Source organism: Phocoena phocoena, chromosome 10 (assembly GCF_963924675.1).
Source record: "Phocoena phocoena chromosome 10, mPhoPho1.1, whole genome shotgun sequence".
In the NCBI taxonomy this organism is placed as follows: domain Eukaryota; kingdom Metazoa; phylum Chordata; class Mammalia; order Artiodactyla; family Phocoenidae; genus Phocoena; species Phocoena phocoena.
The window spans coordinates 14,582,650-14,600,519 of NC_089228.1; the positions used below are offsets into that span (position 1 = coordinate 14,582,650).

Sequence of the window (17,870 nt, forward strand, 5' to 3'; positions counted from 1 at the left end):
ACAAAAAATAAACCACTCAGAGTTGCATAATAGCAGTGGCAAAGCTAGACCTGGTATTTTCACCTTTTGAAAAGAAGTTATTTACTACTTGGAATGAACAACTGACTTAAGTAAGGTGGCGAGAGTACTTATGAAATACAGGAAATGAAGGGAGATACTTTATAGGTGATTAAAATATGTTGGTTATGTTTAGGGTTGATTCAAGAGATAATTACACTCAACCAAATCTCTCCATGGACTTAGCAGGAAATGTTTCAGGCGTGGGACCACTACAGATACTGGACATGAAAGGCAGAATGATATGGTTCTTTTTTTGTTTTTGTTCTTGTTTTCAAGTTTAAGACTTGGAACATAAGATCCTTTAAGTCTGCAGGAGAAAGATCAGCTAATGGATGTAGGCCATTCTTCTTTCTGCATGAATAGTAATAGAAACGATTTTAGGGATCAACAGTCACACACCTTCAACTCAAAAAAAGGAAAATTTTGTGAAGAGACAAGAAAGTCAGCAAGGACAGAAGAATTGATTTTCCCGTTCATCCAAATGAAAGCATACAATTTCTTCTTAATTGAAACCTTTCCTCTTTTTTTAGCAACGAGAAAATATGATTTAACTTTGAAAAACTTCTAGTTACACATATTTTTAAAAGCAGAAAAATGGTGAGGAAAAAATAATGTAGGGGAATAAAAAAATATATTTTTTGTTTAAGAAGGGGAACAAAGAGGAGGAAATAGATGGCCATGTAAAGCATAGTGCATTAATTTTCATTGTAAGTATTCAGTTATTTTCAAGAATGGATAGAATCCATAGCTTTAGAGAAACTCCAGGGTATAGCAAATAAATGTGCTGTGCGTGTTTTCCTTTGCCAGAAAGCCAAATTTATTCTTATGCAATCTGATCCAAATCATGTGTATCTTCTAGGGTTATCACCTATCCAAGTAGGAGATATAATTCTTTTGGCAGGATCATTGACAGTCTATGGAGCAATTGTTTACTTCTGTAAAATAAGTTTCTTATTAGTATTTTGCTTGCTATTATTTTTCCAAGTGCTGGTCTTAGCTGAAATGCAGACATCAAGTATTGTGTTTATCTTTACCGTAAGGTTCAAGCAGCCATCAGCCTTTGTTCAGATTCCATTTAGCTCTATAAACGTTTGCATTATCCTTTGATTTCTGCAGATATAAATACATTCAGATACACTTAGTAACGTTTGTGTGTATGTATACATGTGTATGTGTGTATATATAGGACCACATACATATATGTACATATGTATAATGTGTGTATATTTATGACCGCATGCATATATATACGTATGTGTGTGTGTACTTATTTCTGAATAAGCTTATATACATATTCAGAAACAATGCCATCCCCAGAATGGTCAACATAGGGGAACTATGTGTAGAACAAGGCATATTTGGAACACAAGATTTGCAATGGGAAACAGACCCAATTGTTAATTTATATATCTAGTGATGACTAAAGTAGTTCTACAAGGTGGGCTTTGGACATATATTTTATTTTTTAAATTTCAAAATAATTACTTTTTCAAAGTAACAGAAGCATAGACCTTTTCATGAGGGCTGCAAAGAGTAGCTTCTCGCGCTTTGGCCCCTGATATATCCTCTGAGGTGGACATGGGTAGGGATTGGGTCAGGGAGGGGGTACAAAAGGAGGCATTTAAGGCTTCTACTTCATCCGTATCAACAGATGTAATTACTTTCAAACAAGGCTTTCCCTGGATCCAATATGAAATATTTCAGCCCCTGGAAACACTACAAAAAACACTATATAAGGAGCAGTATGTCTGTTGTTCATCTGCTAATGTCCTCAAATGTCACCAAGGTAATTATTTGGATGACATTTTTGTGATGCAGCTGGACATTGTTACAGTTAATATAGAGTCTGCCTTTGGCAACTACTTTATTTCCACCTACATGAAACTGTGGATGCATGATCACTTTTCCTGGGAGAATACTTGCCTCCCCCAAAAGACATCTCTGCCCTCAGCTTTTGCTTCGTGTGCTCTGCATACTAATACCCAATGCAAAAGAAAAAGGAAAAAGAGTAATATGTATAATCTTTATCTTAATATGTATATCTGGAACTTTCAGAGATATTTCTAAATATAATTCACAAAATACAATAACACTGATATTTCCTTCCTTTTTTGAAATAGATTTCAGCTATCCCCAGGAGTCTGAATTCACAGAATGCACACTGTTAAAACTTTTTGCCTCTATAAATTCATATTTGCTCTCAAAGAGCGTATGATTGGCAAAGCTGGATTTTTTTCTACTATGATTATAATAAAAATATATTTTTAGAAACATAAAGATTATAGATTTTTCCCACAAACTCACATGCAAATTGGAGCTTCGCCTTCTGGCTCAGAATTGTTCCCAGAGGGTTGGTGGCCAGGCACTGGTACGTGCCAGTATCTTGATCTGTGCGGGGGCTACTGATTGCCAAACTGCCTCCGTCCAACCTGTAGTGATAGCTCATGGTAAAATCAATATCTGTGCCATTTTGCTTCCACCTTCAAGGAAAAAAAAATCAAATCATGTTTCTGATATAGAGTTGACCACTCCTGTGTTAAACAACATGCACCTGTAATTCCTGAGACTGTTAAAATGAAACAAAACATGGTTTTATGTGGATACATCCCACCAGTTTCATCGAAGATAATTGTCTTCATGAGCTCTGTGATATCAGTAACTATGTTATTTTGAAGATCTTCTACTCTTTACAGATTATGAACATTCACCCAAATGTGTACAAAGAGGCAATAGAACTCTTGACATGAGAAATAAAAAGTAGACATTCAGTCAATAAACCTGGCCGCCCTATTCCTATAGCAACTTTTCAAATAACACGTACCATACCTGAACACGCACAACTGATATTGCAAAATTGAATGTCAAAAATGATTTAGACAGGGCTTCCCTGGTGGCGCAGTGGTTGAGAGTCTGCCGATCCAGGGGATGCGGGTTCGTGCCCCGGTCCGGGGGGATCCCACATGCCGCGGAGCGGCTGGGCCCGTGAGCCATGGCCGCTGAGGCTGCGCGTCCGGAGCCTGTGCTCCGCAACGGGTGAGGCCACAACAGTGAGAGGCCCGTGTACCGCAAAAAAAAAAAAAAAAAAAAAAAAAAAATGATTTAGACATAGAAATCCAAGAAAAATATATCAGAAATGGCACAAAGAAAGCCAGCAAAGATTTTACAATGCCAATTTGAGGCCGATAACAAAACAAAAATAACCAGACTACTTTAGAACGTGATTGTCTCTGTTAGTCTCTTACTAGGAAAATTAATTTCAACAGTATTTAGAAATACTGAATATTTTTCAGTATTTCTACAGTATTTAGAAATATTTCAACAGTATTTAGAAATGCCAAACTAAAATTATACCTTAACAAAAACAAATGCAGTTTGAGAAGTTTCTATTTTAGGCTGCAAAAAGTTTCTTGGCTTACCTATTAGTCAACAGTCTTTTTGTACATGAATTAAGTATCAGAAAGGCCTAACAGTTATATTTATTTTCAAAGAAACATAAGATGTTTTAGAAATTGCATTTGGTCATTTTAGGATGAATGAATAGCCAGTAATTATCTTTAACTGGACTCACTTCCCCCACCTTGCAACCCCTAACTTCCATCAAAATATTCAGACATTTTGAAATAAGAATATTACATACTTAAACAGATACATTTCTAGGGCACAAGCTGTGTGTAGTCATATAAAGCATTTAAGAAAAGAGATATTTTAACCTCTTTTTTTTTGTTTTTTTGTGGTACGTGGGCCTTTCACTGTTGTGGCCTCTCCCATTGCGGAGCACAGGTTCTAGACGCGCAGGCTCAGCGGCCATGGCTCACGGGCCCAGCCGCTCTGCGGCATGTGGGATCCTCCCGGACCGGGGCACGAACCCGTGTCCCCTATATCGGCAGGCGGACCCTCAACCACTGCGCCACCAGGTAAGCCCATTTTAAACTATTCAATTAAGATAATCAGTCAGAAAAACAAGTGAGTGGCCTCTTACTATGTAATATAGCCAATTTCCAAATCATTTTTGTAGGGTCTATGCCAGCTTTGCAGTTTCTTCCCTTATTTTGGTAGAGGTAGCTAACTGTAAGAAAGGAATGACATTTTATAGCATTATTCCAGATGTCATTGACTTTTTTAGGAGTATTCTGAAACATCCCGTGGAAAAAGTCTGGCAAATATCTACAACAGTAGAAAAGAAATACGGACTTAGGTAATCTACCCTATTAAAGATGAGAAGTGATTGACCAGATATCAAATCATCCAGAGGTTTTGAACAAACTCTGTCACTTTTAAATTATTTAGCCAATTCTTGTGCACCTCAACTTCATTTTAATAAAGGAAGTTGAAAGACAACAGTCAAAAATAGTATATTTCATTTGCCTGAGCTATCTGCCAAATTTTTTTCTAGAGAAATTTGTTCGGCCTCTTGTTCTCAATTTCAGAAGAAGAAAATGGAGAAAACTATTATTTTTTAGGCCTATCTGAAGCCTCGAATATTCTCCTTGCCAGCACTGTAATACTGTCTTACATGGTCTTTTAACCTTTGTGTTCCCTTTCATTTTCAATGCAAAGGCTATACAGCACTTAGTTTGCCAGCTCTCTTTAATTTTGGAATCAATCACTGAAATAACTGCTGTCATCATTATATGCTCCTAATTAAGCTCAGTAATTGTTTTTCAACACAAATTCAAAGTTGTTGGCTTAGCTGCAGCAAATGAATTTTTCACAGTATCCCCATAATCATTCTAATCACTATGGTACAATGATTATTAAACTGTGCATGTAGATCAAGGGTTCAAGTCGTGGTGTGGGCTTTGTCCTAATATGTTTAAATCAATGGAGAAATAGTATTAATGAATTCAAGTGATTGTCATACAAACGTTACGGATAGAATTGCATGCCCAGGAGAATTATCCCATGATGAAAACTAGGAAATATGCTATAGATGATTATTTTAAGCATCTGCCTTAATATCATATTAATTCCATGAAACATATGGATTTGAACTAAAATCTTGAACTTTTTCTGGTAAACATCCTTCCCTATTGAGTAGTTAAGAATATAATGGCTGGGGGCTATATTTGTTTGCTGGCCTGTGATAATGCATGAGTGTGTGTGTGTGTGTGTGTGTGTGTGCACGTGTTTTTCACAACTGAGCCTTGCTTTAGAATTACATGGAGCACTATTTCTGGGCCCATCCCTAGACCTTTGAAGAACTTCAAAAATGTAAATTTTTTAGTAGTCTCTCTGGGTGATTGTAATGTGCACTAAACTTGGCTCCATTGACCCTGTGGAAAGAGTCCTAGGCCTAACTTTGACATTCCTTTGCTGTGTATGCTTGTGCAAGTAATGACTTCTCCAAAAATCATATCCATCAATTATAAAATTTGCACAATAAAAATATCCTGCTTTATCACATGAGGTTGTTAAGAAGATCAAGTGAGGAAATGAATAAAAAGAATAGAAGGGCAGAGTAACTACTTTTATGATTTTTACTCAGAGACCTAGAGCTTCTCCAGACTTAAGAATGTCTTTGTGACTGGAGTAGATTAAATTACAGAAAGGAACCTCCTCTTGTGACCAGGTCCAGAGAACATGTGTTAGAAATCCTCTATGACATTCAAAGATAGTGTATCTGATAGAGAGTGTATCCAATGTAAAAATGATTTATGTGTGTGTTGCTTCATTTTCCCAAATGAAAGATATATTCTGAGCTGGAACTAAGCTCATTACTATCTGATTTTCCTAAACTTTTTAAAGTATAAGCAATCCTACCCAAGTACATTTTTGCATAACCCATTTTCCTTCCCTTAACAGAGCTTCTTGGTTAGATGTTAATTGCCATGTGTTGCCTGGTCTTTTAAAGAATAAAGAATGATCCTTTCCATGGGAAAACTTCTGTGCCAACTTGCCTGACATCTGTATCTTCTTGTTTTCTACTGAAATCTTGTCTGTGAAGGTGTTGACTCTAACTGTAAGTGACTTTAGGCAAGTTACTTTTAAACTGTTTCCAAAGTTCTGCTTTAAATATTGCTTATTTTCTCCTATGAGATTTCATTTGCTAAAGGAATTTACTAAAAGGAATAAAACACACCTTAAAGTCAACCACACCCTCACTTTGTGCATAAGGAATCCAATGCCAGGAGAAAGAAATGACTATTCCAAGGTCACATATGGAATGGATCTAAGTCAAAGGCTCTTTAATACAGCTTCACACTATATCCAAATAACCTCAAATAATGTTAGACTCTGAATCATAAAGATTGTCCCTCTATTTCATATACACACACACAATCTAAGATGAATACAGTTACGATGTTTTTTAAAAATAAATTTTAAGTTAGAAAGGATCATATTAAAACTAAATTTTGTATTTTGTTGCTAATGTGCATTGTCTGAAATACCTCTGCCCTTTGCTTTATTATCAAGAAAATTGGGTCTTAGTCTGGCATTTAAGCATTAAAAACTTGGTTTTGTTCTCACTCTTTTTTCAAAGCCTCTTGCCTATGAGTATTTTATACCATGATATTAGAGCCGAGCTAAACCTGGTTATGGGGATTGGAAATAAGAAGCTAAATTACCTGTCTTTAGCCTCCTAATTTTTAAGTATGTTAGAAACAGAAGCCATTTCACAACACTGGAATTTGCAATCTCTTCATTCAGTGTATTTCTTCATAGATAATATTAGCAAATTGTTGTGAGAACCACTGTTTTATATCTTTTGGCCTGTTATAAGCCAATAGACATTTTTATATAAGTACATGATTGACTGATGATTTATCTTACTTATACTTAGCAAATGTTTCTTATTTTATAGGGATTCATACTTTTTTTTTCCCTTTCTCTAACAAATTCTGTCAATCTTTAGGATCAATCAAATTGGCTTTCAAAAATAAAATTCCAACTTAAACTGTAAGGTGATCCTGAAAAATGTGTTAATCACATTTTTATATATTTAGCCAAATTTTAAGTTAAGTAAGATAACTCTTTATTTAAGGAAAACAAACCACCAACCATTCACTGGGTGAACCAATTTATAAACTAAGTAATCTTCATCATCCAGATGGACTTTATTGGTTTGGGTGCCCTAAAGATAGGAAAGCTTTAATAAAGTGTAGTAAGACACGGTTTTTCAGCTCTTTTGTTGTAAAAAACAAATTCTGAAGTTCTTCTGACAAAATACAATGTAAAGGAGAGTTCTCTTTAACTTTGTGCATTTAAGTCATTTAGCTAGTTAATCTAGACAATCTTAAGATCAAAGTAATTATACATAGAAATTTGGTATTTTTAATGGAACATAAAAATCACGCCAAGCCAGCTTATTTTGCCAAAATGGACTGAAATTGTTGCTTTTTGTGTGTGATGATTTAACTTAACTACTAAAAATTAAGACTTTAAAAAAATGCTTTTAAAATCCCAAAGCCAATAGTGATTTTAAAATCAATAGTGATTTTAATATTTATTCTACTTTTCCTATATTCACACTGCATATGCAGTTCTTACCAACAAAATATCTTTATGATTTATATAAGCATAATATATACATGCATATATTTTTAAATTTGTGAAGTCCACCCACAAGGTGGATCAGATTCTGCCTTTACTGCAATATTCTAAGAACTGAAACACTACAGAACTTTCTGCCTTATTATTTCAGAGGTAATATGTGAGGAGCAAATATATATTTTTCTACTTGCCCAGAATGAAAATTCCTTTTCTGCATTAGATGGTACATAGCTGTCTTCAACATGTTTTTCTAAAACCAGTGCTTTTTGGGTGATGGGACATGTCAGTGGAGCCACAAAAATTAATCGGATAAAATAAAGTTTCCATCTGGATTAATTCCTTTTAGGGGAACATTTTCACAGGCATTGTATATGGGGCAACTGAGGCAGTGGCTCCAAATTGTGGGGAAGGGAGTACAAAATGAACTTGTGCTTTATAGTCTTTCATTTTGGGGAAACAAATCTTTTCCTGTCCTTTCCCTTTATTTTTTCTTTTTTCCTGTATTCCTTCCCTCCTCCTTTCCTTCCTTCCTTTCTTCTTTCGTTCCGTTTTCTTTCTTTCTTTTCCTCTGTCAGTTCTCTTCATAACATAGCACTGCATGGCACCAATCTCAAGAATAACTGTTCTAAGCAGACCTAATCAATAAGTCATAATAGTGGTTGCTGCGGGTGGGGGTGGGGTAGTCATCACTTGGCAAGTGGCATGAGGGAACAGTTTGCTGTACCAGAAATGTCCATATCTTCATCTGAATGGTGGGCACGCAGCTGTATACCTATGTAAAAATTCTTTGAGCTGTACACTTCAAATTTAGTCACTTTATTGTACGTATATTTTACCCCGAAGACAAAGAAAAAAAAACAAGCAGTGTGGTACTCAGAAGTAGAACTTTACCTATAATGGGGTGAAGGGTAACCATTAGCAGCACAATTCAGGATGATTTCAGATTTTGACAAATCCAAAGGAAAAATAACATCTTGTGGTTCCTGGGTAAAAATAGGACGGCTCAAACGACCATCACCTGGAAAAAGAAAAGAATTACACCACATGAAAAAAACCTGACCCTGTTTTGAATGCAAGTCTGAATTAGACATCAAGTCAATACATAGTTTTAAAAACATTTTATCTTGAAATAATCGCAAACATATGGAAAATGTTTCAGAAATGGTACAAAAATTTTCTTTCCATGCCATATAGAGTAATTTTGCAAATTCATGCCACATCATCCCAAATAAATTAGTTTATATTTCCTACAAAGCATACAATAAAATCAAAATCAAGGAATTAACATTGATTCAATACTAGCATCTAATCTTCAGATCCCATTTCTCCATTTTCCCTAATAAAATACTTTATAGCAAAAAGATCCAGTAGATAATCACAGATTTCATTTAGTTGTTTTCTCCTCTTAGTCTCCTTCAATGCAGAACAATTTCCCAGTCTTTCCTTGGTTTTCCTCATCTTGGTACCTTCGAAAATTACAAGGCACTGATCTGGTAAAGTTTCACTCAATTTGGGCTTATCTGAGTGATGACAGGGTAGGGGTCCTGGTAGGAGCTGTGTGCTGAGGGTATGGGTAATAAAAACGGTCTATAAAGATTTTAAAAAACATTAATAAAACCAATGAGAAAACTGGCTCTTATTTTTAAAAATTATCACCATGAAAATGACTGGTCCCCACCAGCCAGAGTATATTGATCACATTGTCTTACCATCTTGTCCCTCCATTCCCCTCACCCACTGGGTGCACCACTTTGTCTGCTGTTTCATTACAGTTAGATTCAGGAATGCTGTGTGCTTCAGATTGTATCCTACCAGATAGTGCAGGACTTCTGTTTGTCCCATTTCTGCTGAAATTAACTTTGATCACTTGGTTAACGTGCTGTTGCCTGCTAGACTTCTCCACTATAAAATTGTTTTGTTTCCCCCCCTTTATAATTGGTAAACATTTTGTGGTTAGGGACTTTGAGACAATGTAAATATACTGTTCCTTACTGAACATTAAAATTTTTTATTTATATATTTCTATCAGTATGATCTACTCTATCACTGTGAATCCATCGTTTCTTATTTTATTAAAGTTATAATCCATTACTATTTATTTTGTTGCCCAAATCATCACTGATTTGGCCAGCAGGAGCCATTCAAGCTGGTTTCTTCATCTTTTTGACGTGGGCCTATCATTCTTTATACTATTCTTTACTTTCTGGTACCAGAAAGTGTTCCAGAATCACCTTGCATTTCTCCTGTTCCAGCCATCAGAGTAGTCTTTTTTTCCCCTAAGAAAACCTTGTTCCTTTTATTAGAGAATGGTATGTAGAAACCATGATCTGGAACTAAGTGTACTTATTGTTATTGAGGTGTTCTTGCTCTGAGGATTTTCAGTGTTTGCATGTGTGTGTGTGTGTGTATGTGTGTGTGTGTAGGTTTTATAGATTATATGTGTGAATACATACATATAGATACTTATATGAATTTATAAACACATATGAATATATATAAGTATGCATATGTATAATTTTATATACAGACATATATTTATGTAACTATGTATATATGTGTGTGTGTGTATATATTCTTATTCCATACTTCTATCTATCTATGGTGATTTATAGTGGGTTTATTATAGGTTTTTTCTGTCTATGTATATATTTTTAATTTTATTTATTTTTGGCTGTGTTGGGTCTTCGTTGCTGCCTTCCGGCTTTCTCTAGTTGTGGCGAGCAGGGGCTACTCTTCATTGCAGTGCACGGGCTTCTCCTTGTGGTGGCTTCTCTTGTTGCAGAGCACAGGCTGTAGGCACGCTGGCTTCAGTAGTTGCAGCATGCAGGCTCAGTAGTTGTGGCTTGCGGGCTGTAGAGCACAGGCTCAGTAGTTGTGGCTCACAGACTTAGTTGCTCCACGACATGTGGGATCTTCCTGGACCAGGGATCGAACCCGTGTCCCCTGCATTGACAGGCAGATTCTTATCCACTGAGCCACCAGGGAAGTCCTCTGTCTATATTTTTAACTCCCTGTTCCAGCTGTGAGAACCCTGGTTTCCACTATTCTCAGTGTATTTATGAATTTGTTCAATCTCCTTGTATGTAACTAACCTCCAGTTACTGTCAACACCTTCTCCCCTATGTGAAGCTCCTCTTCACCCTGTACAGATTCTGATACCTGCTGCAAGTTTTACTCCCATACCTTCTTTGACACCACTTGTAAGCTGTCTCCTACCTCCTCACCTCACTCATGTTCTGACCCTGTGCAGGGTCTCCCTCCTGTGTGGATGCTGTCTTTCCTCTTGACCGCTGACAATCTGTGCATGGTTATATTCAAAAGTGGATAACTTTCTCACATCCTTGAGGATCTAACACGTCACCCTGGAATGCCCTTTCCCTGTGGAGACTCTGTCCTCACTCGCTTAGCTTCCAGGTTTCTACCTTCACCACCCTCTCCTGGCAATGGAACCCTCCTCAGGCTTCTCAGACTCTGATAGCCTGTGCCAGGCCACCTCAGTAAGGGCATGCCCTTCTCACCTTCCTCGGGCTCTGCCACTCCACTGGGCCACCACTGCCTTACCCCTTGTCCTGCATGCCTGACCTTCTCACCACTCTTAGGCTCCAACAACTCATGCTGGGCTACCGTGGTGCTCATCATCCACATTCATGTGGATGCCCACCTTACAGAGCCCCACTTCATGGCATTTGCACTGAATAGTTAAGAAAGAAAGATTTGGAGGAAAGGAGGAGGAACAGTTCGGTACTGACGTTTTAGGTTAAATTCTGTGTTTTTAAAATGTGCAAATGAATACACAAAGCAAAAACCTCATCATGTTAGGATTTAATTTTAGGACACCCAGTCCAGAACTCTAGTAGTTGTACCTGAGGGTCATGTATGAGCATGGTCATTTCCTCTGATACCAACCACAGCTCTAGAGAATCTCAAAGTTGGTAGGTCTTTTGTAGACCATTCAGGCCAGACTTCTTGGTTTGGAAAGACAATAGAGCTAGTGGTCAATAGCATGTGCCCTTGAATCAAATGGGCTTCAGTGGATTTGTGAAATTTGCAGTCTTCATTGACAGAATAGACTCTTTATATCAGATGGTTATTTTGAGATTTAATGACATATTACTTATAAAGTATATCACATTGTGCCTGGTACATGTAAATGTATAATCATCAAATTGTGAAAATTACCATCATTATTGTCATCATCATCATCATCCTTATTATTATTACACACAGGGAAAGGGAAACTAAAACCCAGGAAGTTGAATCATCTTTTCCAAATTCACCATCTGTGTTGAGAGATAGGAGGAAGTTAAACTTAGGCATCTTGATTCTCTCACTGTTTTCACCATCCACTCAGATCTATTTCTTCCTTCCAGAATATTTGCACCCAGGTAAAATATTAATTTAGTAACTTTATCTTAAATTGTAATTTTAGTATACTCCATTATTTACGTAGAAGTGCAGACAGTTATTAGCTGTATAATGCTGGACAAGTTATAACTCTTAACTATAAAGTAGCAATACATCTTACATCTTTGTTTTTTTGTAAAGGCTGATTGAGAAAGAGTGAATTAAACATGTAATACAGACTTTCCTTACTCTAGTACCTGATGAAATGCACAAGGAATTGTAAATATAAATAAACAACAAACAAATTAACAGTGTCTGAATAAGAAAAGGGACAAATTCCAATGCCATTGGCTTAAAAATAATCAAAATAAGCAAAGAAACAACAGAAAAAAACATTTGTGCATAAGAAGAGTTTGTCTAGGCTCAGAGGGGCGAAAGAGTTCTTGACGTCTTAATCTCATCCCTGACCTCTGTGAGATTTACTGGTGAAATGACAAAATTCTGAGAATTCTCGTAACAGCCTCCAATTCTGGAGTTAAGCAGATTTGTATATACATGCAAAGTGTGTTTTAATCTGTTTTCTCTTCTGGCTGAAGAGAGGAGTAGACAGGGCTCCTGGAGAAAAAAGAGTGAAGCAGAGAAGCATGAATATTAAAGCTGACTCTGTTTCACAAACTAATAGTTTCACGCCTATATATTCACTTGGTAAAATCTCTAAAGCCCAACCAAAAAATGACGCATTTCCCCAATAAAGTATACCTATGACTCTTCCACCAATAATCTTGCTACAAACCACTAAAAAAAAAAAAAGAAAAAAAAACCTTAAAATAGAAGCACCCAGATATTCTGCTAAAGGCTGAGCTTCCCACAATCCCAGTATTCCCTCAGGCTACAAAATGGGGGTACTCATGATATGTGGGTATTCAGCCTCCAAAATGGAGCTAAAAGGAAGAAAACAAACAGTTCCTTGATATGATGAGAAGAACGTTTAAAAATATCCCTTTCTATAAAGGAATGACTGAGTTGTCTGCACACAGTTCCTCAAGTATGAGCAAATGAAAAGAAGCGGAATAGTAAGTATGGACATGTATTGCAACAATAAAAGTGAAAAACATAGCATGCCAAAGATAGACAAAATATCCAATCTAGAAGAAAATATAACTCAAGGAATCCTAGGAAATTTCTCAACATTTTTCACACAGTAGAGTAAGAACCTGAATTCAAAAAATGTAACTCAATGGCAAGATGAAAAAGACAAACTATAGAATCAGATAAATTAGGATGTAACTTAAACATAAAAATTGCAACCAAAAGAGCATCATTAAAGAATTAATAAATCAACTAAAATAGGCAAGAAACAAAACAGATACCTACTAAAAGTCAGTTTACTGACATAAAGAGAAGATTAGAGATAATTGTGATGAATACAATTTAAAAAACACAAATAAGAGGGAAGAGAAGGTAATGGATAAGAAAGATAGATAAAAGATGATCCAACGTAAAGATCCTTGATGTCACTGAGATAGACAAACAAATGTATTGAAAGATATTAGCAAGAAAACTTCCTGTGAATTGAACGAATACACCACATTCCAGAGTCATTTTAGAGAGAGGACTTAACACCAAAGCACGTGTTAGTTAAGTGACTGATGTTCAAACTTAAAGAAAGGCTTTGCAAGAAGACCAGGTTGAAACAGAAAATTACTTAAAAGAGTGAAAGATAAAATCAGATTAATTTCAGATTTTATAATAGTAGCATTAGCATTCTATACCAGAAGACAGTGAGGGAAAGTCTACAGTATTCTGAATAAAAGGGTGACATGACTGTTAGTACCCACTGATATAGCTTTCGAATCTAATGACATTCAACATGCTTTAACATCAAAAAACAAACAAAAAACCCTCAGGGAATATAACATAAATGAACACTCTTAAAGAAATGACTTAACAATGAAGTTTATCCAGGTAAAAATGAACCAATATACAGATCTCAAGAATGAAGGAGGGGGCTTCCCTGGTGGCGCAGTGGTTGAGAGTCTGCCTGCCGATGCAGGGGACGTGGGTTCGTGCCCCTGTCCGGGAAGATCCCACATGCCGCGGAGCGGCTGGGCCCGTGAGCCATGGCCACTGAGCCTGCATGTCTGGAGCCTGTGCTCCGCAACGGGAGAGGCCACAACAGTGAGAGGCCTGCGTACTGCAAAAAAAAAAAAAAAAAAAAAAAAGAATGAAGGAGGAATAGGATGCACAATGAATACATTTAAATATAAAACTACCACTTAAAAACCATGTTGGTTTTAGTTATAGAACAGAATATGAATGCCATAAACTTGGATAATATAACAGTATAAACAGAAAAATGAGGGATGGGTAAAAGAGTATAGTTTGAAATGTGTGAGTGCTAATATCATCTTCTTTCATAGCAAAAATTCAAGTGGAATATGAGCAGGGTTTTTTTGTTTGTTTTTTCATAGATCTTTATAATTTAAACATTTTCAACCACCTTCCTCTCCCCCTAAAAAGAAAACCTGGCTGAAATATTAAGCACCGTGCTATGCACAAAATAGGCAGACAACAAATGTTAATTTATCTTCCTTTACCTTCACTCAGAGAAAAGCTCTGTTTGATCTTCATATAATCTAAACTAAGGGTATAATTTGACTTAATAATCTTTTATATTTGGGAGAGTAATTTGTAGCTTTCCAAGGAGTTTTACATGCACCAAGTAACAAATTAAATTCCTGTGACACTTTTTTTGAGACATACATTTCCATTCCCATTTGACAGGTGAAGAAGTTGAGACGAATAAAATCAGGCATTTTCTAACAAACTTTGGTTCATTTTGAAAGTCAGAAAAGCTTGGTTTTGGTGAATTATCATCAGTCCATATCTTATTTAGTCATTTATATTTGTTGTTATCAAATTTTTAAGAGCTTAAATTCATACCAGTAAACTGTCTAGCTTTTGTCAACTAATTGTTTAGTCTCTTGTGGTAAATCCTTAGATTTTTTTCATATTGCAATGAAATGATTAAATAATAGCAGACTTTTGTTGCTTTGCACAGTGTCAGAAAGCAAGGACAACATGAGCTTTCTGTACAAGAAGAGCTGAAACCATGTGACAATATAATATCAAAAGCGAGAAATCAAAAATGCTTTTTAAGTACCTTTTCTTTAAAAATGCACTAGACCTTAGGAAAAGTGTCGGTATTTTGATCAATAGTGATTAAATAGTTGTATTGACAACACCTACTGCTATAAAATCACATACAATATAATGCTACGCAATAAGAAATGTTTTACTTGGCAATAAAGGAAGAACTTTGCAATAGAGGAACATTGAAAAGTAAATAATTTTAAATGACAATTAAAAGCAAATTATACAATGTTATTGAAAATTCATGTAGGGTTCTGCCCCATTTTTCTTTATCTTCCATGGAGTTAAAAAAAAATTAGTCCTCTGATCTGATTCCAATACTGGATCAAACTACCAGAATCTAAAGTTCATTGTCATCCCACTGAATGCCAAAAACTTTTGATTATATCGACGGCAGTGACATTTTGTCATTTCTGAACAGTTCATGAACATCTTTATGGAGAATCATCTCTTAACTGATAGGAATAGGCCCTTAAATTCGTGTTTTTTTTTAATTCACCCCATTCTTATGGCCATGAATGACTGGACAAAAGGTGAATATGTCCTGCTCGGCTGCTGTACTTCTCTCTCCTGGGAATTAGGAAATAAAATGAAGAGGTTCTTAGTTTCTGATTGTTACTTGAATAGAGAGGAGGTTCTTCAGGATTATTAGAGCCTCCGTCTTCCATAAAACTTGTTAAGAGTTAAGAGAATGCTAGTCTAGATGGACCCTCAAGATGCCAGAGGAATAAGACGTGGAGATCACTTTCCTCCCCACAGCTACTTAAAAAATACATCTACATGTGGAACAACTCCTACAGAACACCTACTGAATGCTGGCAGAAGACCTCAGACTTCCCAAAAGGCAAGAAACTCTGGGTAGGGCAAACTGGGTAGGGTAACTGGGTAGGGCAAAAGAGAGACAAAAGAATAGGGACGGGACCTGCACCTAGGGGAGGGAGCTGTGAAGGAGGAAAAGTTTCCACACACTAGGAAGCCCCTTTGCTTGCAGAGAAGGGGGGTGGGTGGTGGGGGGAAGCCATGGAGGAGAGTGCAGCAACAGGGGTGCAGAAGGCAAAGCAGAGAGATTTCCGCACAGAGGATCGGTGCAGACCAGCACTCACCAGCCTGAGAGGCTTGTCTGCTCACCCGCCGGTGTGGGTGGGCGCTGGGAACTGAGGCTCTGGCTTCGGAGGTCAGATCCCAGGAAGAAGACTGGGGTTGGCTGCGTGAACACAGACTGAAGGGGGCTAGTGCACCACAGCTAGCTGGGAGGGAGTCCGGGAAAAAGTCTGGAGCTGCCTAAGAGGCAAGAGATGATTGTTTCAGGGTGCGTGAGGAGAGGGGATTCAGAGCACCACCTAAATGAGCTTCAGAGGTGGGCTCAAGCCACGGCATTCAGCACAGACACAAGAGACAGGCATGAGACGCTAAGGCTGCTGCTGCAGCCGCCAAGAAGCCTGAGGGCAAGCACAGGTCATTATCCACACCTCCCCTTCTGGGAGCCTGTGCAGCCCACCACTGCCAGGGTCCCGGGATCCAGGGACAACTTCCCTGGGAGGACACAGGGCACGGCTCAGGCTGTTGCAACGTCATGCCGGCCTCTGCCGCTGCAGGCTGGTCCCGCATTCCGTACCCCTCCCTCTCCACCGGCCTGAGTGAGCCAGAGCCCCCAATCAGCCACTCCTTTAACCCCCTCCTGTGTGGGCAAAGATCAGATGCCAGAGAGCAACCTACCTGCAGAGGTGGGGCCAAATCCAAAGCTGAACCCCAGGAGCTGTGCGAACAAAGAAGAAAAAGGGAAGTTGCTCCATGCAGCCTCAGAAGCAGCGGATTAAATTTCCACAATCAACTTGATGTACCCTGCATCTGTGGAATACCTGAATAGACAACAAATCATCCCAAAATTGAGGTGGTGGACTTTGGGAGAAACTGTACACTTGGGGTTTCCTGTATGTGACTGACGAGTTTCTGATTTATATAGTTATCTTAGCTTAATTTTTAGTGCTTGTAATCATTGGTGGATTTCTTTATTGGTTTCGCGGCTCTCTTCTCTTTTTTATTATTTATTTATTTTTATTTTAACGATATTTAATTTTTAATTTTAATAACTTTTATTTATTTATTTTTTCTTTCTTTCTTTTCTCCCTTTTCTTCTGAGCTGTATGGCTGACAGGGTGTTGGTGCTCTGGCCTGGTGTCAGGCCTGAGCCTCTTAGGAGGGACAGCCAAGTTCAGGACATTGGACTACCAGAGAACTCCTGGCCCCACTTAATATCAAGATCTCCATCTTGATCTCCATCTCAATGCTATGACCCAGCTCCACTCAACAACCAGCAAGCTCCACTGCAGGGCACCCCACACCAAACAACTAGCAAGAAAGGAAAACAACCCCACCCATCAGCAGAGAAGCTGCCTAAAAATCACACTACGTTCACAAGCACCCCAAAACACCACTGGACGCGGTCTTGCCCACCAAAAAACCAAGATCCAGCCTCATCCACTAGAACACAGGCACCAGTCCCCTCCACCAGGAAGCCTACACAGCCCACTGAACCAATCTTAGCCACTGGGGGCAGACATCAAAAACAACGGGAACTACGAACGTACAGCCTGTGAAAAGGAGACACCCCCAAACACAGTAGTTAAGCAAAATGAGAAGACAAAGTAATATGCAGCAGATGAAAGAGCAAGGTAAAAGCCCACCAGACCAAACAAATGAAGAGGAAATAGGTAGTCTACCTGAAAAAGAATTCAGAATAATGATAGTAAAGATGATCCAAAATCTTGGAAATAGAATAGAGAAAATACAAGAAACGTTTAAGAAGGACCGAGAAGAACTAA

At 37.7% G+C, this 17,870-nt stretch overlaps 1 protein-coding gene across 4 annotated transcripts in view; it reads right to left on the reverse strand.

The window, feature by feature from the left end:
• The window catches only part of CNTN6 (contactin 6), a 293,831-nt gene that overhangs the window by 140,517 nt on the left and 135,444 nt on the right, over window positions 1-17,870 (reverse strand). For 3 of the 4 annotated variants that reach the window (XM_065885738.1, XM_065885739.1, XM_065885737.1), the window contains exons 1-2: window positions 8,443-8,564; window positions 2,365-2,540 (exon numbers count right to left, since the gene is read on the reverse strand). In XM_065885738.1, coding sequence (XP_065741810.1) covers window positions 2,365-2,506 — 142 coding nt within the window. In that variant the 5' untranslated portion in view covers window positions 2,507-2,540; window positions 8,443-8,564. Of the gene's footprint in view, window positions 1-2,364; window positions 2,541-8,442; window positions 8,570-17,870 lie in introns of those variants that run through there. The other variant, XM_065885736.1, reaches the window with a different exon arrangement.